The sequence below is a fragment of the Sycon ciliatum genome, chromosome 7, assembly GCF_964019385.1.
Source record: "Sycon ciliatum chromosome 7, ocSycCili1.1, whole genome shotgun sequence".
In the NCBI taxonomy this organism is placed as follows: domain Eukaryota; kingdom Metazoa; phylum Porifera; class Calcarea; order Leucosolenida; family Sycettidae; genus Sycon; species Sycon ciliatum.
This window is the reverse complement of record NC_088649.1, coordinates 35,452,288-35,475,414: the sequence shown is the minus strand read 5'-3', so window position 1 is coordinate 35,475,414 and position 23,127 is coordinate 35,452,288. Positions and strand designations below refer to the sequence as shown.

General features: G+C 45.4%; 2 protein-coding genes across 3 annotated transcripts in view; one reads left to right on the top strand and one right to left on the bottom strand.

Moving 5' to 3' along the window:
* The window catches only part of LOC135821422 (succinate--hydroxymethylglutarate CoA-transferase-like), a 21,800-nt gene extending 17,730 nt beyond the window's left edge, over nucleotides 1–4,070 (top strand). Inside the window, exon 12 of the mRNA XM_065334485.1 lies at nucleotides 2,791–4,070. Coding sequence (XP_065190557.1) covers nucleotides 2,791–2,948 — 158 coding nt within the window. The 3' untranslated portion in view covers nucleotides 2,949–4,070. The remainder of the gene's footprint in view (nucleotides 1–2,790) is intronic.
* A 2,098-nt stretch (nucleotides 4,071–6,168) lies between these two features.
* On the bottom strand, nucleotides 6,169–22,701 carry LOC135821425 (procathepsin L-like). 2 transcript variants are annotated; one of them, XM_065334490.1, is made up of 4 exons: nucleotides 22,021–22,701; nucleotides 16,354–16,459; nucleotides 11,684–12,016; nucleotides 6,169–7,824 (listed from the first exon to the last, which is right to left on the bottom strand). In XM_065334490.1, exons 3-4 carry the CDS (start codon nucleotides 11,864–11,866, stop codon nucleotides 7,483–7,485), a joined length of 525 nt encoding a protein of 174 aa, XP_065190562.1. In that variant the 5' UTR covers nucleotides 11,867–12,016; nucleotides 16,354–16,459; nucleotides 22,021–22,701; the 3' UTR covers nucleotides 6,169–7,482. The 2 variants fall into 2 exon arrangements, with proteins under 2 accessions (XP_065190562.1, XP_065190561.1); XM_065334489.1 differs by lacking the exons at nucleotides 16,354–16,459; nucleotides 22,021–22,701 and having other exon boundaries at nucleotides 11,684–15,380.
* Between the last annotated feature and the right edge of the window lie 426 nt (nucleotides 22,702–23,127).

The following is a 23,127-nucleotide window of genomic DNA, read 5'->3' as shown; positions in this document are numbered from 1 at the left end:
ACCTATACCCATACCTACACCCATATCTACACCCATACCTACACCCACACCCACACCCATACCTACACCCATACCTACACCCATACCTATACCCATACCTACACCCATACCTACACCCATACCTACACCCATACCTATACGCATACCTACACCCATACCTATACCCATACCTACACCCATACCTACACCCATACCTATACCCATACCTATACCCATACCTACACCCATACCTACACCCATACCTACACTCATACCTATACCCATACCTATACCCATACCTATACCCATACCTACACCCATACTTACACCCATACCTACACCCATACCTACACCCATACCTACACCCATACCTATACGCATACCTACACCCATACCTATACCCATACCTACACCCATACCTACACCCATACCTACACCCATACCTACACCCATACCCACACCCATACCTACACCCATACCTACACCCATACCTACACCCATACCTACACCCATACCTATACCCATACCTACACCCATACCTACACCCATACCTACACCCATACCTACACCCATACCTACACCCATACCTACACCCATACCTATACCCATACCTACACCCATACCTATACCCATACCTACACCCATACCTACACCCATACCTATACGCATACCTACACCCATACCCACACCCATACCTACACCCATACCTATACCCACACCCATACCTACACCCATACCTACACCCATACCTATACCCATACCTATACCCATACCCACACCCATACCTACACCCATACCTACACCCATACCTATACCCATACCTATACCCATACCTATACCCATGCCTACACCCATACCTATACCCATACGTACACACTGTGATAATATGGCATGACACATGGCGCTACAGATATAACACATTGCGCTGAGCATACAACTTGTAACTTGCTATACTTGTCCTGTCTTTCTAAATAACATGAGTTTAATGCACATGCTCTTGGTTTGGTTTTTGGCTTTTTTGTGCTTTGGTGTTACTTGTTGTTTTTGGAGAGTTGCGTCCTCTCCACTGAATTGGTTTTGCAAAAAAAAACACAAAAAACCCCAAACCATGTTCATATATGTGCATGTGCTGGTCCCCAGTGCAGCACAGTTAAAACTTAAAAGAAAACAAAAACAAAAAACATGCTAGATGTGTAGCGTTTCAGTTGTTACCTGTGTCTTGTCATCCCACCGGTATGTTACATTGCATTCACAACGCTTTCTTCGAGTAGTCGCTCCTAATCACAATAAACCTGTTCACCAGCTTGTAATACGCACTATCAGGTCGGCTAGTTTGGGCAGTTCGCAAGAGTGCTCTGTGTACTTCGGTACATACTGGTTGGTAGACATACTGGTTGGTGTACAGACTGGTTGGTGTGCAGACTGGTTGGTGTGCAGACTGGTTGGGGTGCAGACTGGTTGGTGTACAGACTGGTTGGTGTACAGACTGGTTGGTGTACAGACTGGTTGGTATTAGGGGTGAAACGATTACAGTCAGACCTCGCTTAACCGCACACATCTGTTTTCCACAAAATATCCGGATAGGCGAGGGAACCGGATAACTGAACACACATACTGTATATGCATGTGGCATGTCAAAAGCAGTGACATCGTACATACATGTAGACGGGTCCTATGCAGTACAACTATCGTGCACAGTATGTAAAACAAGCGAGAAAAATGACAAATGCATGCAACTATGTCCTGTCCACATGCACCCAGCAGGTCAAGGACCTCATTTGCCTGTACAACTCCCTGATTCTAGCTTTTGGAAGCCACATGCAACCGGATACGACGAAGCTTTTTGTACACATTTTAACCAGTTTGTACACAAAATCATGCACCGGTATGCGGATCGCGAGGTCCGGTTATGTTGTATGCATACCATATGCTGCACATCGGTAACCAGCGATTTTCTTCCGGATGGCGAGGGATCCGGATAAACGAGGACCGGATAAGCGAGGTCTGACTGTAGTTCGAATATTCGAGTATTCTTTCGAAAATTTCAAACAAGCGAGTATTCGAAATTTTGCACTCGATCGTTTTTTTATTTTTTATTTTTTATTTTTTTAGTATTGGCATTCTATTTTTTCAAAAACTTCTGTTGTACCGCTCATCGACTGGTATGCATGCTTTATGCATGCCTTTGAGTCAGTATTTTATGACTTGGACGATGCGATCACCACGGCAAGTAACGTTAGTTTCTTATGAGATAATGAAAGTACTGGTGAAAAATCGTTACTTTACACTCTGTACAAGACGTTGGCGACTTTTGTTCTATGTTCACAGATAATTTCTTCCGAATAGGTCGAGAACTCACAAATCTAGCGCTTTTGAATTTTGATAAAATACTCGAAAAAATCGGATACTCGATCGAATATTATGAATGAGTGATCGATTGGTCAAAATAGATAATCGTTTCACCCCTAGAACTTGGTGTACATACTGGTCGGTATACATACTGGTTGGTGTACAGACTGGTTGGTATGCAGACTGGTTGGTATGCACGGTTACAGGAGACAAGAGGCTGTTAGCTGTAACCGTTTAAAGCTTCTCTCGAATACCGGTATTGGATGTCTCTGGCCACTCGGCAGCCGTATTGTGTGTGTGTGTGTGTGTATGTGTATGTATGTGTGTATGTGTGTATGTGTATACATGTGTGGGAACGTGTATGCGTAAGACCCGTGAATGCATGCTACACTCGTCTCCGTATGTCTGTGCGTACATATCTGTCTGTATATATGTACGTGTTTGTCTGTGTGAATATTTCAGGTCCAGCGGTGCACTACAGTGGCTTTGAGCAGACCATCAACCGCGCACCTCCGTTGCTAGGACAACACAATGCGGCGGTGCTACGTGATTGGCTGGAGATGAGTGACCCGGACATTGAGAGTCTTGTGTCGGATGGTGTGCTGGGTACCTCAGTGTAGGTCATCAACAACTGTGGAGAGAGAGAGCAGAGAGAGCAGAGAGAGAAAGAGAGAAAGAGAGCAGAGAAAGAGAGCAGAGAGAGAGAGAGAGAGAGAGAGAGAGAGAGAGAGAGAGAGAGAGAGAGAGAGAGAGAGAGAGAGAGAGCAGAGAGCAGAGAGCAGAGAGCAGAGAGCAGAGAGCAGGGAAGGTGAACATGTCTCGCTCACTCTACTGGAGCGTGGCAATGGCGGAGGAGAGTTAGAACGACGCTGCACTGCTGTCTCCATGGCTGACCGCCATGCTTGTCCACGTGCACACCCTGTACAGCCATTATGGTGATGACCGTTGTAATGGTTTGCTGCTGCTGCTGCGTTGTGCCAGGGACAGTGAACCCTCATCATCCATTGCTGCTGCGTTGTGCCAGGGACAGTGAATCCTCATCATCCATTGCTGCTGCGTTGTGCCAGGGACAGTGAACCCTCATCATCCATGCAGCCGTTGTTAATACACACACACGCTGCGTGTGTCTGCTGCTGATTTTGAAATAATTATGACGTGTGTTAGGATACTCTGGCTCCCTATGCCGGTACATGCCCCCCCCCCCCCCCTCCCTCTCCCCCCTCCCCTTTCTACACTGCCGTGCTATTTTCACTGACTTTCTCACTACATTTTTGTATATTAATTTATCATTGCCGTATTTGAATTCAAAGCCGTACTAACGAGGTCCCAAAAGTGTGAGCCGCTGGTTCAAGTACACATTACGCTGGTTCAAGTACACATTTTACGGTAACTTTGTACAGTGTAGTTGTAGCGTAGTTCATCATGCCTTTCACGGTTGTCTTTTCATTCTCTCCTTTTTTCTGTTTTTGGCTTTCTCTCTCGCGCCTGAAGTTTTCCTCTCAGTTAGACGAGAACTCCTTCCAGAATAACAATACTTTTTTCCCTCTGGAATTTAGTGGGCTTACGTCGTGAAACCGTTTTTAAAAACTGCACGGTTTATTGCCTCTTAAGGCCATCATTTTTTATTTCATTTTTTATATCATTTTTTATATCATTTTTTATATCTATGTTTCGCGTCGTCCGCACGCATACGTTTTGATTTTTTTCGGAAAAAAAATAAAAAATCAATCATGTACAGTTTAGTGTACGATCGTGCAAGTCATCGGTGTTGACTGGTTGCATACGGCGAAACTGGGATTCAGAAATGGCCTCGAGGCCAGCGTTGGTAAATCGTTTGTTCGGCATCTGCGAGCAGTATTCTATGAGCTTACAACAGACCGCATCGGTCGCCTCAAGCTGAGAGGATACGTCGTTCCGGAGCTCTTTGCTGAAGGCTGAGTACAATAATCCAGCGAAGCAAGGGCACCAACGGTTGCCTCCTCTGTCCAAAGTGATGCAGATTTTGTGCTTCGATGTACGATTTTTCTTTCGAATGTACACCATGCACGAGCTATTGAGTATTATGCTATGTTGCAACTTTTTTTTATTTTTTCCACCTCTCGCATAATATGATTCTGGAAGTTGAACTGACGCGAAACAGAGATATAAAAAATGATGGCCTAATATCCCAAAGGTAACAAACGGTTACAAACCCTTTTTTCATCTTTTTCATTACACTACTGATGATGGGCCAGGCCCGAAAATTTGGTATAATGTAAATTTGAATTTAATCCCAGTGAAGAGACCGTTTTTGGAGTTTGGAGTTGAGAAGTGAAGTTTCCTTAATGTGTAAATGCCTGCATTGGAGTTTGCGAACAATTACAGTCCATTCATTGGAAACTGGCACCCTAACTTTTTGGTGTCTCTCTCACATAGTTGTAGATATCGTGAAAACAACAGTACATCCTGCATTGTGTGACCCGTGCAATTACACCTTGCCACATTTGAGGCCAGAAAAGTCCAAGAACAGGGAAATAGAAATTCAGCCAGGTTTTACAAAATTAGGGCAGGTATACCATGGCAAAATGTATGGAGAAGCAGATCCAAAACCCAGATTTTTGAGATAGCGCCATCACAAAGCATTTGCAAGCGCAACCTGAATGCATCCCGCAGGAACGCAACAGCAGCCCGGAACAGCGCGCACCGATTCACACTGGAGGCGCTGTACATTCGCAGTTTGAGGCCAGAACTGTGTCGACACAAGAAGCACATCAACTAATATATTACTTGAGGTGCTACGGCTGTTCGATCAAGCTGCAACCGGACTGACAACTTTATCACGTGTTTGTTCTGGTAGTGGTACTGCATTCCCCTCATGTGTTGTTTCCCGCATTTTTCCATTCTTATGGTAGTGTAGTGTGAACTTGAGGCGCGTAAGAATATTCTTGCTGATTCTCTACCCCCAGTATAAAATCTGGCTTCGTTTTCGTTCTTGCTCATTCCCATGTAACTACTGATGAAACTGGGTGAAAAGCTTTTAGTATTATGGACAACCTTGTTGTTGTGTGTATATATATATAATTATACTCAATCTGCGGACAGAACTGTTTCGTCCTTTGTGGACTCGTCAGCGCAGCACAGAGGAAATGAGGCCGAACCTGATAGCAATGGAAATAAAAATTTCCAATCAGGCCCGAACGTACCTTGCCAGAGTGCTCAAACTGACAAGTCAGTGAGCTCTGCATAACGCACACAGCAAAGGCACTACCCCACGCAAGAGTGCTCAACTGCTACAAGAGCAGGAGCGAAATACTCAATCTGCGGACAGAACTGTTTCGTCCTTTGTGGACTCGTCAGCGCAGCACAGAGGAAATGAGGCCGAACCTGATAGCAACGGAAATAAAAATTTCCAATCAGGCCCGAACGTACCTTGCCAGAGTGCTCAAACTGACAAGTCAGTGAGCTCTGCATAACGCACACCGCAAAGGCACTACCCCACGCAAGAGTGCTCAACTGCTACAAGAGCAGGAGCGAAATACTCAATCTGCGGACAGAACTGTTTCGTCCTTTGTGGACTCGTCAGCGCAGCACAGAGGAAATAATTATATATATCCTGGTGGTGACAGTCAATTTTTTCTTCAGACTTTTCCCGTTTGTCTCTTTCCCTCAAACCAGTTAATATATACACAATCCAGTATAGTCCTCACCAAGTACACATTCTTTCTGTTGCTACTCAGAGTTTCTTGAACAATCAATCATCAGGCAACAAACAACTAAAGCTGGGCATGCAAAAACAATGCTAGATATACCCATCACGCAGCAAGCACGGACACAAAAGTGTCACGCACAAAGTGTCACGCACAAAGTGTCAGGCGCAAAGTAACTTAGTTAGAAAGACAAGTGTTAGAAAGCAGCGCAGTTGTCAGTATGCTTTTCAAGTGGCAAGCTTGTGAGTGTGGGCTTTGTGTACAGTGACAATCGTATTCGCGCAATTTTGATGGAAGTGTCCGTTACAAGTGAGGTGGGTTGTCACGTCCGTTGGCCGGAGTGCAGCGTGCTATCCTCGCTTGTTATGTGACCCCGGTGAAGTTGGCTAGGCGATACTTGTTAGCGTGGCGGCATTTTGCGATGACTTCGCTTCTCTTGTTGAGCATGGTCTCATCGCCAAGGAGAATCCATGTTTTCTCAGCTGTGCACAGGTTACATCTTTTTGTGACGGTGCTGTAGGAGTTGGCCTTTTCCTTTATCTGCCATCTGAGCTGGTAGTCCTGGTGGTTTTGTTTCTTCTCCCAGAGGTGTTTCGACAGCTCAGTGCTAGTGCGGTATCTCTCATGTCGGAACGACGTGGTGTGGTTGTTGTATCTGGCTTTGAATTCCGTGTCTGCGCAGCCAATGTACAATCTTCGCTCATCCTGGCTGGTGACATGTGCCTCGTATATAATGTGTGATGCCAGGCAGCGGCCTTCCAGTGGGCATTCGTTCTTTTTTCTGCAGCTACATGGCTTTTCAGGTGTAGCTTTGGTTAGGAGGCGCATGTTGTGACTGCTGATAGAGGCTGCGACGTTTGGCATGCAGCAATAGCTGACTTTTACATTGTTGTGGTTGAACAGTTTTGCGAGCGGGGTGTTCTTGAAATGGCGATCAATCAGCTTCAGGAAGGTCGCAGCCACATTGGTGTGCACGTTGCGGCTGAATGGTGGGTTGAACCAAGTAATGTGGCGTTTCCTTTTTCTCTTTTTCTTTCTTCCTTCGCCTTGTTCCGGTTCGATGTATTGGATCGTTTCCGTGTATCCACTTGCGGACAGGGCTGCATTATACATCGGTGCTGCTTGGCTGAAGGCATCGGCATCCGAGGAGTTCATTGAGACGCGCTTGCTGATGGCGGCAGGTAGTTGCTTTAGTATGTTTGGTGGATGGTTGGAGTGGGTATATATATATAAAATAAACACACTTGAGAGGGATGAAAAGCATTTCTTCTGTAACTCTCTGTAACTTTGAGTTTCACGGTTTTAACCGATCATCAGACAGCAACCTGACCACAATTTTCAGAAGATAAGATTGATATAGGCTGCAAGCTTGGATCATAGCGCAAATGGATGATCCGGGCTGATAGTGTAAGGAAGATTGCGCCACAAAAGCAGCAGCAGCAGCAGCAGCTGTGGCGGTGGCAATCAGCTATACTGATGGTAGATAAGTTACAACATCACACGACAAAGGCGTGTGCAAGCGCTTCTTCTTTGACGGCGTTGTCCCGGCGATCGGATAGCTAGCGTCCGTGGCGATCCCGCACATGTTGTCATGGTTACGTGCCGTCCTGATGTATCCCTTGTCTCCCCAGCTGGTACCCCAAGTGTTCTTGACCAGCCAGTAGTCCTGCTCTTCCTCAACACCGTAGCCGACAACCAGGGCAGCGTGATTCGGGTAAGCGTTGGTGCGCTTGCTGTCGATCAGGACAATGTGCTTGTAGTAGCGGAAATACGTCGATGAGGCGTCGATGGCAATCGACACTGGGCCAACCTGCGATACGACAGCCGGCAGGAACAGAAGAGAACACACAGAGAGTGAAGAGTATTACAATTACATGTACAGGTAGACTCCCTCTAATTCGAATACGGTATAATTCGAACATTCCGTGTAATTCGAACTTTTTCGTCGTACCGATCTTCTGCAAGTCACTTCAAGTCAAAATCGAATGCATAATTCGAAGTACGAAAAGTGCGCCGGTTGGATAATTCGAACCCAGTCTTCGTACAGAAGAGCTGTTTACAGTACATTAGCTATGTCCTTTGAACGCTTATTTCGAAGTCAGATTGAGTTGCTATCCTTGTAATTCGAAGTTCATTCTTTTCTCCTTCTCTAGCCAAGAGTAGCTCAAAAATCGATCGATGGTCCGCTGCAGGATCGACTATAGCGTTCAAGAAACCCACCTTCTCTCGAAATTTCTTTCAAGCCCGTGCGAGGCAAATTGCAAAGGTTTGATTGAAGACGACGTCTTCCAGGTGGCTGACTCTCTTCGCGGGTCTCGATGGCCTTTCATGCCGCGCCAGCTCGTGCGCGGAGATGTTGGCGCACAAAAACACTATTGTCGTAAATATTGTCTATGCCTATGCTCCACTTCCGTTCTTCAGAACGACGTGCTGCTGTCCGACGGCCTTTCATGACGCGGATTAGGCAGCGCAGTTCTTTTCCGTTGAAACTGTTTCAGGAAAGCTGCAGTGACTGACAACTTACTTCTTCACTAGAAAATGAAGATGTCAAAATGATTTTGTGTCGATCCAGTGTTATGATCCGTTGTACACGACCGGTACGACCAGTCGACCACCTATGTTTCGTTGATGCAAATAAAAAATGTGCAAAAAATATTCATAAAGAGAACAAATTCTGCTGTCATCGCCACACTACAACAAAGTCATGAAGGTTTACCAAAATCGATTTTCTTGTCACAATCATCAGTGGAAAGCCGTGACTGAAGAATAACCATGCCAAATCAATAATTTATATACATTCAATAATGTGTTACGAGAACAAAACAAAGTGCTAAAAATAGAATGAGGGAAGGTGAGACAATAGAAGTAAAGTGAGAGCTAAGTGCAACAGGGGTGAGGAACTAATTGCAACGCTAGAACTATGTAGTGAGACAAACAATCATGCTGTGCACCTACGAAAACAATCTTAACGCAACTACATGTTTCTTCTGCTTACAAAGATCAGGCTTATGCAAACGAATACAAACAGCCTCAAGTACTTTCAACTGACTAGCGTACCGTGCACGACAAAGAACAGAAAAACTAAAATCATCATACACCTCCAGACACTTAGGGTGAGACAACAGATGAAGAAAAACGGCAGACTTCTTACGATCACAATCACCATCCGATTCCTCGTCTCCACCAACCGCAACCTCGTCCCCCGTCTCATCTTCCAACTCATCCCCAGTGTCGTCCTCCGTGTCATTCTCCTCATCACCACCGATCGGTCCCAGGCTCGCTTCACGTTGCTGAACCTCTGTTCGTTGACTCCTCCTTTGATCTTGATGGTAATTTGTTATCATTGTTGTTGTTGTTGTCATTGTTGTTGTTCCTGTTGTTGCTAAATCTTCTGTTCCCAGTGTCTTCACCGGTGCTTGACATCCAGTACTGTAATAATTCATTGAATAATTAGCCGTTGATCGTCTAGGTCTTTGAATGTTGATCGTGTTGTTTTCTCTGTTGAATTCCGTTTCCTTCAGCCTTCTTTCTTCTTGTTCATGTTCAGTGCTTACCTCATCCATATTTGCCCGTTCCAGCGACATCACAGACTCAGCCCCAGCACTGCCGATGGCAGATGCAGGTGGCGGTTCTGGGGGAGGCAACGGCAACGATGGCGATGGGGGCATCACCATGATCACCTCGCCGCAGCGTCCACTTTGGTCTTGAGCTGGATGTTGTTGTGGTGTACTTTCTTGTGTTGTTATGGTGCATTGTGCTATAACGTTAGTGACAATGTGCACATTATCCATCTCCACGGCTCTCGATACGGGTAATGGAGGCACTATTGCCGTCGACGGCAATTGTGCTAACGATGGCTCTGATCGAGGGTTCTTAGGTGGCCTGCCGCGTTTGGGTCGCAGTGCCCGTGCCGAGCCAGTCAGCATGTGCAGTGGGACGTGCTGCTTGATACGTGCGTTCAGATGTTGAAGAGTCCTACCAACGTACCGACTACCGCATTGTCGGCACTCAAATTGGTATACCAATTTAGATGCATCTGCATCTGCCATCGGCAGTGCTGGGGCTGAGTCTGTGATGTCGCTGGAACGGGCAAATATGGATGAGGTAAGCACTGAACATGAACAAGAAGAAAGAAGGCTGAAGGAAACGGAATTCAACAGAGAAAACAACACGATCAACATTCAAAGACCTAGACGATCAACGGCTAATTATTCAATGAATTATTACAGTACTGGATGTCAAGCACCGGTGAAGACACTGGGAACAGAAGATTTAGCAACAACAGGAACAACAACAATGACAACAACAACAACAATGATAACAAATTACCATCAAGATCAAAGGAGGAGTCAACGAACAGAGGTTCAGCAACGTGAAGCGAGCCTGGGACCGATCGGTGGTGATGAGGAGAATGACACGGAGGACGACACTGGGGATGAGTTGGAAGATGAGACGGGGGACGAGGTTGCGGTTGGTGGAGACGAGGAATCGGATGGTGATTGTGATCGTAAGAAGTCTGCCGTTTTTCTTCATCTGTTGTCTCACCCTAAGTGTCTGGAGGTGTATGATGATTTTAGTTTTTCTGTTCTTTGTCGTGCACGGTACGCTAGTCAGTTGAAAGTACTTGAGGCTGTTTGTATTCGTTTGCATAAGCCTGATCTTTGTAAGCAGAAGAAACATGTAGTTGCGTTAAGATTGTTTTCGTAGGTGCACAGCATGATTGTTTGTCTCACTACATAGTTCTAGCGTTGCAATTAGTTCCTCACCCCTGTTGCACTTAGCTCTCACTTTACTTCTATTGTCTCACCTTCCCTCATTCTATTTTTAGCACTTTGTTTTGTTCTCGTAACACATTATTGAATGTATATAAATTATTGATTTGGCATGGTTATTCTTCAGTCACGGCTTTCCACTGATGATTGTGACAAGAAAATCGATTTTGGTAAACCTTCATGACTTTGTTGTAGTGTGGCGATGACAGCAGAATTTGTTCTCTTTATAGCTATTATAAAATTGTTGTCTCCGCGTCGATTATTTACAAAAAATATTCAGCATGCGATTTCAAGCATTTTGACATACATATCAGTACATGGGGCTGCATTTGGATAATTAGAAGTTCTGGATAATTCGAAGTTAGGGCCTGGCAATTTGAGGTTCGAATTAAAGGGAGTCTACCTGTATATGTTTCTATACATCGCCGAATGCAATCAAGTGCTGGGAAATATATCACATCCAAAACAGACTGTAGCACTTTCCAAACATCCACAACGCTATTTTACATCATCAGATTTCTTAACGACAACAAGAGTCAATAAGCTGACCGGGAAAGCTGCAACAGCCATGATGACACAGTGGTTGAACACAGGGAGTCTTAAAATACCGGTATTTTACGACTCCCTGGTTCAACAGACACGATGGTCCAACAGAGTAGAAGCGCAGTGGGCCGGCCAACAACACACTATGCTGTGGTGCAGCGAGCAGTAAAACAAAGAGTTGGTGGACAAGCCATTGATTGTGCACTCTCATTGTAATATCTAAAACCAAAGAGTGGTATATACATGTATGATAAAGCTTTCTTATCTTTAGCCGGATATGTTCTCCTAAGACACAGCTTCTAATATGGGCCACCATGCAGAGAGTATTCTTTTATGTGTAAGAAGAGTACTCACCGAGGCAACAGCCTCCTGCAGGGCGCTCTCGGACTTGCGCGGCAGCATGTCCTTGTAGCTGGTGAGGGTGGCGCCGACGTGCGACTCCTTGAAGCGGCATGTACCGGCCTTGGCCGTGTAAGGGTAGCTCTCCTCTGTGTCAATGCCGTGGTTCTCGATGATGTACTTGAAGCCATGGTCCATGAAACCTCCGCCACAGCCACGATCAGCCTCCTTTTGGTTGCAGTCAATCAGGTCCTGCTCGGACAGCGAGACAAGGTTGCCAGTCTTCTTGAAGTGCTGGCCTTCGGTGGAGCCGGTTGTGCTGAACGCCCAGCTGGAGCCGCATGCACCCTGCGTGTGAGCACACAACATGCACACAACATGCACACACACACACTCACACACACACACACACACACAAGTAGAAAGTATTATGGGTGTACCAGCTAACTGACGTCATCGATGACATCATAGCGATTTTACCCTAAACCGGGGCGTCTCACGTACGCGGGTCAAAAGGTTACACACTGTCTGCATCAACCGGAGAGTACCAAAATGTCGATAGTTTCCCACTCCTCGCGATGCTCAGAGTACTCACAGTGTGCTCGGATCAGGTGGAAGTTTCTGGAATCAACTAGAACCGGCGACAAGTTTGAACGGGACGCGGGGTCCATGGCCATCATCTTTAGCGGTTTTCATATGAATCGCACACGTTTCAAAGAGATGTAGTAGTCACGTCACCGCTTTACCCGCTTCACATCCTGAGCGGCGGACTTCAACCAACGAACAACTGGGCGGGGATAAAAGTGATTGGATCCACCTTGATCAGTCCCATTCAACTATCAACCATCAAGATGCTGTTTTCATGCTCAGTCTGTATGAAGACCGCGACCGGCCTCCAGCCGTTCGTGGACCGCCTGAAGTCAGGAAAAGCTGAAGGCCGGTCTGCAGTCCGAATTTCTCTGCTCATGGGAAGTGATCTGTCGTGCAATTCTCAATTCTCCGTCTGCATCAACCGGAGAGTACCAAAATGTCGATAGTTTCCCACTCCTCGCTCAGAGTACTCACAGCGTGCTCGGATCAGGTGGAAGTTTCTGGAATCAACTAGAACCGGCGACAAGTTTGAACGTGACGCGGGGTCCATGGCCATCATCTTTAGCGGTTTTCATATGAATCGTGCACGTTTCAAAGAGATGTAGTACTCACGTCACCGCTTTACCCGCTTCACATCCTGAGCGGCGGACTCCATGATCATCGCGCAGAGTTTTAATGTTGAACTGCGCGCGCGCGCGCCGCACCCTTCAACCAACGAACAACTGGGCGGGGATAAAAGTGATTGGATCCACCTTGATCAGTCCCATTCAACTATCATCAAGATGCTTTTTTCTTGCTCGGCTTGTGGAAAGACCGCGACCGGCCTCCAGCCGTTCGTCGACCACCTGAGGTCTAAAAACCACAGGAGGAAGCTGGAGGCCGGTCTCCAGCCTCTGTTTCTGTGTTCTTGGTAAGTAATCTGTCGTGCAATTCTCTTTATTTGAAATACCAGAGATCTTATACATGTTTTAATCTGTTTCCCCCCCATACAGCGACGACCAATGGCGGACAATGGAGCAGTTTAAACACCATCTTTCGGCCGTTAGCCATCTGACCCATTATATGGTCAAGCTAACTTCCCACTATGGCCAATTACCGATCAACAGTATAATTATCATGATACAGTCACAGATCGATATAAACAATATGTAATTAAAATTTTTAAAATCAACATATCTGTGCTAAATGTGTGGGTCTGGATGGGGGTCGAGTACTCATTCCATTGCATGCTCCGAGTCGATGGGTTTGGCATGCCGAAGTGCGATATGATTGACGTAGTGGGTAGCTGCAAGTTCGTTGAACAGAGCGGAGGCAAACGTATGACAGTTGTTTGTTACAACGTTGTAAATACCCTTGACGAGATTAGAGTCGTAGAGGAAATCTATCAGATCCTGCAGATTAACATGTGATTTGTCAGCAATAATCTCCTCTATCGGAGTTTTTCGATTGGTGCTTCGATAGGAAGATCTCACGCTTGAACGAGTCTTGCCTCTGCATATGCTGACACCGTCGGTTGTTTTTTCCGCCGACCACCACCAGTTTCTCGTTTGAAAGACGACGAAAGCGTGGAAAGCAATCAAATCTGTCGGTTGAAGGTACCACATGGGAGTTTTGTAAATGCCCGCCCAGATGATGGTCTCTTCACCTACCAGGGGCTTGAGATAGGTTTTGATATCGGCGCTGTCGATTCTCCACGCATCTTGTCCGATTTTATTCACGTTCGGGTGGAAGTACACGGCTTTATCGTAGTTAGCACCTCCAAATTTGTGCACGAGCTCCGAAAGTCCGGACGAGATGTTCGTGCACGAGGCAGACAGGATGACGCAACCCTGTTGACAAATTGAGCATAATGATGCATGACGAAAGCAAGTAGAGTCTTTTTATACCGGCTCCTACGACCAATGAACACTCGTCGGCTCTGTATTATAGACGGATGCAGACGGTGCACCGACGCCCTTTCTAGAACATCATGGACCTGATGCATGCCAGAAAAAAGATGCTATCAATCTCGACAGCGCCTCCTAGGCGTCGACAGACATCTGATTAGTTTTCTGAAGAAAACAAACATTGGTGACTTTCTCTCAGCTCACTTCAACCTTCATCCCCTGCAAGAAACGTTGCATTCCCTGAAGAAATCCTGTTTGTACAAAAGTCTCAACCATGCTATTGCACTATCATGCCTCCTATTCGATTGCAATTATATCATTCAGAAGCGTTTACGCACCTTCCTTCCACGCAGCATGGTGATTATTCTGTAATATTGTTTCGTGAACCGCTATAATCGTGAACGATTGCGAGAGAGATCAGCAAACTGGACGGCGCGATGCTGGTGCTTTCTGCACCAGTCTCTGGATGAGTTCACTGACATTCTGCGAAGGAAACAGTGACTACGGCGATTTCAATCCTCCAGGAGGCACTCGAGAACGATTGCCCAGGAGTTGCTGGTACTCCGTGACAATTCTCCATCGCATTTTGGTGTTGATTGCAGCACCAGGCCTTCTCTGTGTTGCGCAAGAAGCAACAGGAGTTCTCTGACGACAAACTTTGGACGCGAAATGCGCGAGTCGACTAGGATTTTGAGGCGTACCAACTCACTGATGTCAGCAATGACGTCATAGCGAGTTAACCCTAAAACCAGGGCGTTTAACCCTATTTTTTTCCGATTTACGGTAAATTTGTGCGATTTAACCTAAAACCGGAGCGTTTTACATATGACGTCATCGATGACGTAATGCGTTTTAACCCTAAAATTTGCGTTTAACCCTAAAAGTCAGGCCATATTAACCCTAATAATCCCGGTAACCCTACCCCTATCACCATGGCGATAGCCCTAACCCTATCACTATGACGATAACCCTAACCCTAGTGCAATCACCATGGCGATAACCCTAATATTCCTGGTGACGATAACCCTAACCCTATCAACACGATAACCCTAACCCCAGGGCTGTCACCATGGCAATAACCCTAATACTGTAGAACGGGTAATTTTAGCGACTATTAGCGTTTTCCCATTGTCAGCTGGTTTAGCGATTTTACTCACGGATCACCAGTGCATTACTAATGTCTCAACGGCGACTTGAAACTTTAGCGAAAATGAGTCGATCGCTAAATTCGCTAGGGTTTTACGTCGCTAAAATGACACGTTCTACAGTATTTCTGCTGACGATAACCCCAAGTTAACCCTAAAACCATGACGATAACCCTAACTCTAGGGCTATCACCATGGCGATAACCTGAATATTTCTGATAACCCTGACCCTAACACCATGACCATAACCCTAATATTCCTGATAACCCTATCACCATGACGATAGCCCTAAATTTTACTGGTGGTGATAACCTTATCACCATGACGATAACCCTAATATTTCTGGTGAGGATAAACATAACACCATGACGATAACCCCTAATTTTAATTTTTCTGGAGACAATAACCCTAGTAGCCCTCGTAACCCTATCACCATGACAATCATATTACCATGTCAACTCTACTCTTTTATGTGTGCAGGTGCTACAGTTGAAGAAGTTCTCGTACCATTGCTTTTTGTGTACAGATCACCACAACAACACTCAGAAAACCCTACAGTCCATTTCAAAACTATAGACACGTAGGGTTTTTGAAATATTTCAAATTTGGCTGGAACGTTTTGAGATTAGTTTTCGGAATATTGCTCAGGTCCGCTCCACAATTACTCTCATAGAGTTTCGATTGGATAACAGATGCCCTATTTGGAAAAAATTATGCACAAGGTGATCACAGATTTTATGTGGTATAGATGCTGGCATAACGGTTTTTGCCTAGGTACGCGTCTATAGTTTTGAAATGGACTGTAATAAGCATCTTACATGTATGTGTGTACAGGTGCTACATGTATATACCCTATTAGCAAATCTTGTTGTTATGTGTACAGATCCTATCGTTATGCTAACCCAATCACCATCGCAACCCCCATCATATCAACTCTTTGATGACAGCCGTAATAACTCAATCACCATCACAACCCATACGTGTCTACAGGTACTGTAGAGTTGTTGAAAAAATCCTCCCCCGATTTACCTAACAGCAAGACTTAGTAAACTATTTTACTTACCTTGCACGAATTTATACAACAATTCAATTGGGGGGAGGGTCATTCTCATCACCAGGTAAGATGCACATGTGCATTCACACTCAGCTGTATGGCGATAGTGTTGCAGCTGCAAACGATGAAAAATTACCAAAAAAATAAATATATCTATTAGATGGACTCAGACTACGAGCAAGAATTGTGTACGATCGTAATCGGGTAGACATGCAATGGCCGGCGATCACGTACCTCGTACGAAGCAATGGCGCAAGGAGATGAAGAGGGATGTCCATCTCTTGTCCGACTAAACGACTAGGCTAAAATAATTCCAGGACTACATGAAAGAAAGGAACACTGTCACTACGAAATGATTTGAGGAATTGAAGATCGCTTCAATATACGTGCACACCACTTACTTCGACGAGTTTGAAATTTTCAAGTTCGTACGCATCAAACCACAAAGCCAGTCAAAACGGGAGTCTAGTGCAGGATACACATCAAAAGCGCGCCCGAACCCTCGCGTATGCGGGATCAAAAGGTTACATACTGTCTGCATCAACCGGAGAGAAGCAAAATGTCCATAGTTTCCCACTCCTCGCGATGCTCAGAGTACGAACAGCGTACTCAGATCAGGCGCAAGTTTCTGGAATCAACTAGAACCGACGGCAAGTTTGAACGCGACGCGGGGTCTATGACCATCGTCTTTAGCGGTTTTCAATTCTATGAATGGCGCACGTTTCAAAGACATGTAGTTACTGTTACTAGCACTCACGTCACCGCTTTACATCCTTTTTGAGTGGTGGCCACCATGATCATCATCTTTATCGCGCGACTTTCAACAATCTACTATGTGAATCCCACACGTTTCAAAGAGATGTTCACCATGTGGTATTCACGGTACCGCCCAATTTACCCGCTCCACACCCTGAGTAGCAGACTCCATGATCATCGCGCAGAGTTGTAATGTTGAACTGCGCGCCGCACCCTTCAACCAACGAACAACTGGGTGGGGATAAAAGTGATTGGATCCACCTTGATCAGCCCCATTCAACAAACCAGCAAGCTGCAAGATGTTGTTCAGCTGCTCCGTCTGCTCCAAAACGGCGACTGGCCTCCAGCCGTTCGCCGATCACTTGATGTCCAACGGACATCGAAAGAAGCTGGAGGCCGGTCTTCAGCCTCAGTTCCTATGCAGCTGGTAAGTGATCTGTCGTGCAATTCTCTTTATTTGAAATACCAGAGATCTTATACATGTTGTTTTTATCTGTTTCCTCCATGCAGTGACAATCAATGGAGAACCATGGCGGAGACAAAGGAACAGCTCAAGACGAAGGAGCATGTTGAGAACTACCTTCAAAAGCTTCAGCACTATTATGGGGAGCTCCCCACGGAGTCCATTATCACGATAAAAGCAAATGCAACATTATCATCAATTTAATTAAACAGGTTTAAAACCAACATATCTGTGTTAAATGTTTGTCTGGACGGGGGTCGAGAACTCATTCGATTGCATGTTCCGAGTCGATGGTTTGGCACGTTGAAGCTCAATGTGATTGACGTAGTGGGTAGCTGCAAGTTCGTTGAACAGAGCGGAGGCAAACGTATGGCAGTTGTTTGTTGTCACGTTGTAAATGCCCTTGACGAGATTGGAGTCGTAGAGGAAATCTATCATATCCTGCAGATTTACATGTGATTGGTCAGCAATAATCTCCTCTATCGAAGTTTTTCGATTGGTACTTCGATAGGAAGATGTCACGCTTGAACGAGTCTTGCCTCTGCATATGCTAACACCGTCGGTGTTTTTTCCGCGGACCACCACCAGTTTCTCGTTTGAAAGACGACGAAAGCGTGGAAAGCAATCAAATCCGTCGGTTGAAGGTACCACATGGGAGTTTTGTAAATGCCCGCCCAGACGACAGTCTCTTCACCTACGAGGGGTTTGAGATAGGTTTTGATATCGGCGCTGTCGATTCTCCATGCATCTTGTCCGATTTTATTCACGTTCGGGTGGAAGTACACGACTTTATCGTAGTTAGCACCTTCAAATTTATGCACGAGCTCCAAAAGTCCGCACGAGATGTTGGTGCACGAGGCAGACATGATGACGAGAGCATGAAAATTGCATGCAACCCTGTTGACAAATTGAGCATAATGATGCATGACGAAAGCAAGCAGAGTCTTTTTATACCGACTCCTACGACCAATGAACACTCACCGGCTTTGCATTATAGACGGATGCAGACGGTGCATCGACACCATTTCCAGAACATCGTGGACCTGTGTGATCAATTTGACGCGCTCATCAATTACGTTCGACAGCCAAAGGGCTCATCGACACGTGATGATGGCTGCAATCACGTGACCGAGGCAGTGATAGATGGACACTACGTGTGCACGTCGTGTGCGCACGTGATCGATCAGCACGTCTACGCACTGGAGCATGATTTTCAAAACAAAGCGATGCATGCCAGAAAAAAGATGCTATCAATCTCGACAGCGCCTCCTAGGCGTCGACAGACATCTGATTAGTTTTCTGAAGAAAACAAACATTGGTGACTTTCTCTAAGCTCACTTCAACCTTCATCCCCTGCAAGAAACGTTACATTCCCTGAAGAAATCCTGTTTGTACAAAAGTCTCAACTATGCTATTGCACTATCATGCCTCCTGTTCGATTGCAATAATATCGTTCAGAAGCGTTTACGCACCTTCCTTCCACGCAGCATGGTGATTATTCTGTAATCTTGCTTCGTTAACCGCCATATCGTGAACGACTGCGAGAGAGATCAGCGAACTGGACGACTCGATGCTGGTGCTTTCTGCACCAGTTTCTGGATGAGTTCACTGAAATTCTGCGAAGGAAACAGCGACTGCGGCGATTTCAATCCGCCAGGAGGCACTCGAGAATGATCGCCCAGGAGTTGCTGGTACTCCGTGACAATTCTCCATCGCATTGTGGTGTTGATTGCAGCACCAGGCCTTCTCTGTGTTGCGCAAGAAGCAACAGGAGTTCTCTGACGACAAACTTTGGACGCGAAATGCGCGAGTCGACTAGGATTTTGAGGTGTACCAACTCATCGATGACGTCATAGCGATTTAACCCTAAAATTGGGGCGTTTAACCCTAATTATTTTCCGATTTACGGTAAATTTGTGCGATTTAACCTAAAATCGGAGCGGTTTACATATGCCGCCATCGATGACGAAATGCGATTCAGCCCTAAACTGGTGTGTTTAACCCTAAAAATCGGGTCATATTAACCCTAATAATCCCGGTAACCCTAACCCTATCACCATGGCGATAGCCCTAACCCTATCACCATGACCAAGAGTACATGAAAACCAGAGTGTGCAGCTCGGATGGGTTGCTGTCACGGCGAAATTCCGTGATTACATCATTTTAGTGATGTAGTGCGTACAAGCAGGATTCAAGCAGGTCTCTTTCTGCACAACTGCAGCTCAGTTGTACGCACTACGCCATTTCCCGCCTCAGATCTGCAGACTTCTGCACCAAATTTGATGTAATCACGGAATTTCACCGTGACAGACACCCATAGCAGAGTAGACCCCAAGCTGCACACTCTGGTTTTCATGTACTCTTGCCATGACGATAACCCTAACCCTAGGGCTATCACCATGGCGATAACCCTAATATTCCTGGTGACGATAACCCTAACCCTAGGGCTATCACCATGGCGATAACCCTAATACTGTAGAACGGGTAATTTTAGCGTTATCCCATTGCCGGCTGGTTTAGCGATTTGCAGCGATTTTACTCACGGATCACCAGTGCACTACTAATGTCTCAACGGATTAGCGACTTGAAACTTTAGCAAAAATGAGCCGATCGCCAAATTCGCTAGGGTTTTTACGTCTACAGTATTTCTGATGATGATAACCCCAAGTTAACCTAGCACCATGGCGATAACCCTAACCCTAGGGCTATCACCATGGCGATAACCCTAATATTTCTGATAACCCTAACCCTAACACCATGACCATAACCCTAATATTCCTGATAACCCTATCACCTAGGGAGGGCCCGAATATGCTTGCGCATATTTTCGCATATTTTAGTCCTTTTGACACAAGGTCGCATAAAGTAGCAAATCTAGCATATCGTACCAAATGTAGCATATTTTGCTACAAGGAGCAAATAATTCGCATAATTATAAGGCAGATTGCGGAAATGGACAAGGAAACTTACCACGGCACGCTCGGTCAGGGAACACTTCCAAACTTAGCCCGGAAGGAAAATGCTCATCCAAACACGGGGCGAAAATTTTGACCCGAGAAGAGAGTGTCCGCGACGCAAGGTCGCATAAAGTAACAAATCTAGCATAATTGTACCAAATGTAGCATATTTTGCTACAAGGAGCAAATAATTCGCATAATTAGAGAGGTTCTGCATTACGTAAAGTTGAGCAACTTTACGTTAGTGGGCGGGAAAATCCGTGAATTCGCGAGTTTACACTCCACTTACGGAAAGTTGTCTACGGAGAGTACGTAGATAGGGCTCTGATAACGTAGCTGGTCCGTAAGTGGATTAGGGTACAAATTTATGACTCTCTCCCCAGGTCGATCTGGTCGTACACTACAGCGTTCGGAGTTGCCAAGGGCTGCTACGTGATTTGAAAACTCCATATGGCGGAACCCAGATGCGCATGCAGTTTACGTACGACTTTCCGTAGATGGACTACGTTTTTTACTAACGTAATTACGTTATGCGGAACCTCTCTATTATCACTGATATCAGTTCATATTTCTAGCATATTTCGAGCATATTTTTCTGCATTTGTGTGATTTCGAAGCATATTTTGAAGCAAGTGGCCAATATGCGAAAAGCATAATATGCGAAATTTTTGAGCATATTTGGGCCCTCCCAACTATCACCATGACGATAGCCCTAAATTTTACTGGTGGTGATAACCTTATCACCATGACGATAACCCTAATATTTCTGGTGAGGATAAACATAACACCATGACGATAACCCCTAATTTTAATTTTTCTGGAGACAATAACCCTAGTAGCCCTCGTAACCCTATCACCATGACAATCATATTACCATGTCAACTCTACTCTTTTATGTGTGCAGGTGCTACAGTTGAAGAAGTTCTCGTACCATTGCTTTTTGTGTACAGATCACCACAACAACACTCAGAAAACCCTACAGTCCATTTCAAAACTATAGACGCATAGGGTTTTTGAAATATTTCAAATTTGGCTGGAACTTTTTGAGAATAGTTTTCAGAATATTGCTGAGGTCCGCTCCACAATTACTCTCATATAGTTTCCAAACGATTGGATAACAGATGCCCTATTTGGAAAAAATTATGCACAAGGTGATCACAGATTTTATGTGGTATAGATGCTGGCATAACGGTTTTTGCCTAGGTACGCGTCTATAGTTTTGAAATGGACTGTAATAAGCATCTTACATGTATGTGTGTACAGGTGCTACATGTATATACCCTATTAGCAAATCTTGTTGTTATGTGCACAGATCCTATCGTTATGCTAACCCAATCACCATCGCAGCCCCCATCATATCTACTCTTCAAGTTTGATGACACCCGTAATAACTCAATCACCATCACAACCCATACGTGTCTACAGGTACTGTAGAGTTGTTGAAAAAAATCCTCCCCCCGATTTACCTAACAGCAAGACTTAGTAAACTATTTTACTTACCTTGCACGAATTTATACAACAATTCAATCGAGGGGAGGGTCATGCTCATCGCCAGGTAAGATGCACATGTGCATTCACGCGCAGATGTATGACGATAGTGTTGCAGCTGCAAACGATGAAAAATTACCAAACAAATAAATATATCTATTAGATGGACTCAGACTACGAGCAAGAATTGTGTACGATCGTAATCGGGTAGACATGCAATGGCCGACGATCACATACCTCGTACGAAGCAATGGCGCAAGGAGATGAAGAGGGATGTCCATCTCTTGTCCGACTAAACGACTAGGCTAAAATAATTCCAGGACTACATGAAAGAAAGGAACACTGTCACTACGAAATGATTTGAGGAATTGAAGATCGCTTCAATATACGTGCACACCAATTGCTCCGACGAGTTTGAAATTTTGCATCAAACCACAAAGTGGAGTCATATGGGATCTGGCTGGACTGGAGACTACTCTACTATAATACTATACTATACTACTGTACTTTATAACACTCTATCTCAGACTGCACGGAATTATGGGTCGTTATGATAGTTATATTGTCGGACTCAGAGAAGCACAAAGAGGACTGGGATAATTACAAGGAGAAGACTCGGAGAACAACAAGGAGAACCACAATAAAGGCACAAGGAGAAGCACTGGGAGAACAACACTGCGCAAGCGCAGCCTTCCGGGTATAACTAAAGAGCAGGGAGTCGTAAAAAAAAAGTAAAAAAAAAGTATTTTACGACTCCCTGCTAAAGATCAAGAGGGAAAGAGGTGCATGCATGCAGTGGGAAATAAGGTGAGCGGGAAAAGGGGTGCACGCAGTTAGTGAGACAGGGTGAGCGGGAAAAGGGGTGCATGCAGTGTAGTGCATGCAAGCAAGAGTACTATACATGAAAACCAGAGTGTGCAGCTTGGGGTCTAGCTCTGCTATGGCCCATGTATGGGTGTCTGTCACGGCGAAATTCCGTGATTACATCATATTTGGTGCAGATCTGAGGCGCGCGCCGGCGGGAAATGGCGTAGTGCGTTTTCATGTACTCTTGATGCAAGGGAGTCAAAGGGTCAGCAGGGCAAAGGTCAGCCGGGAGTGCATGAATGGGTATGCCTA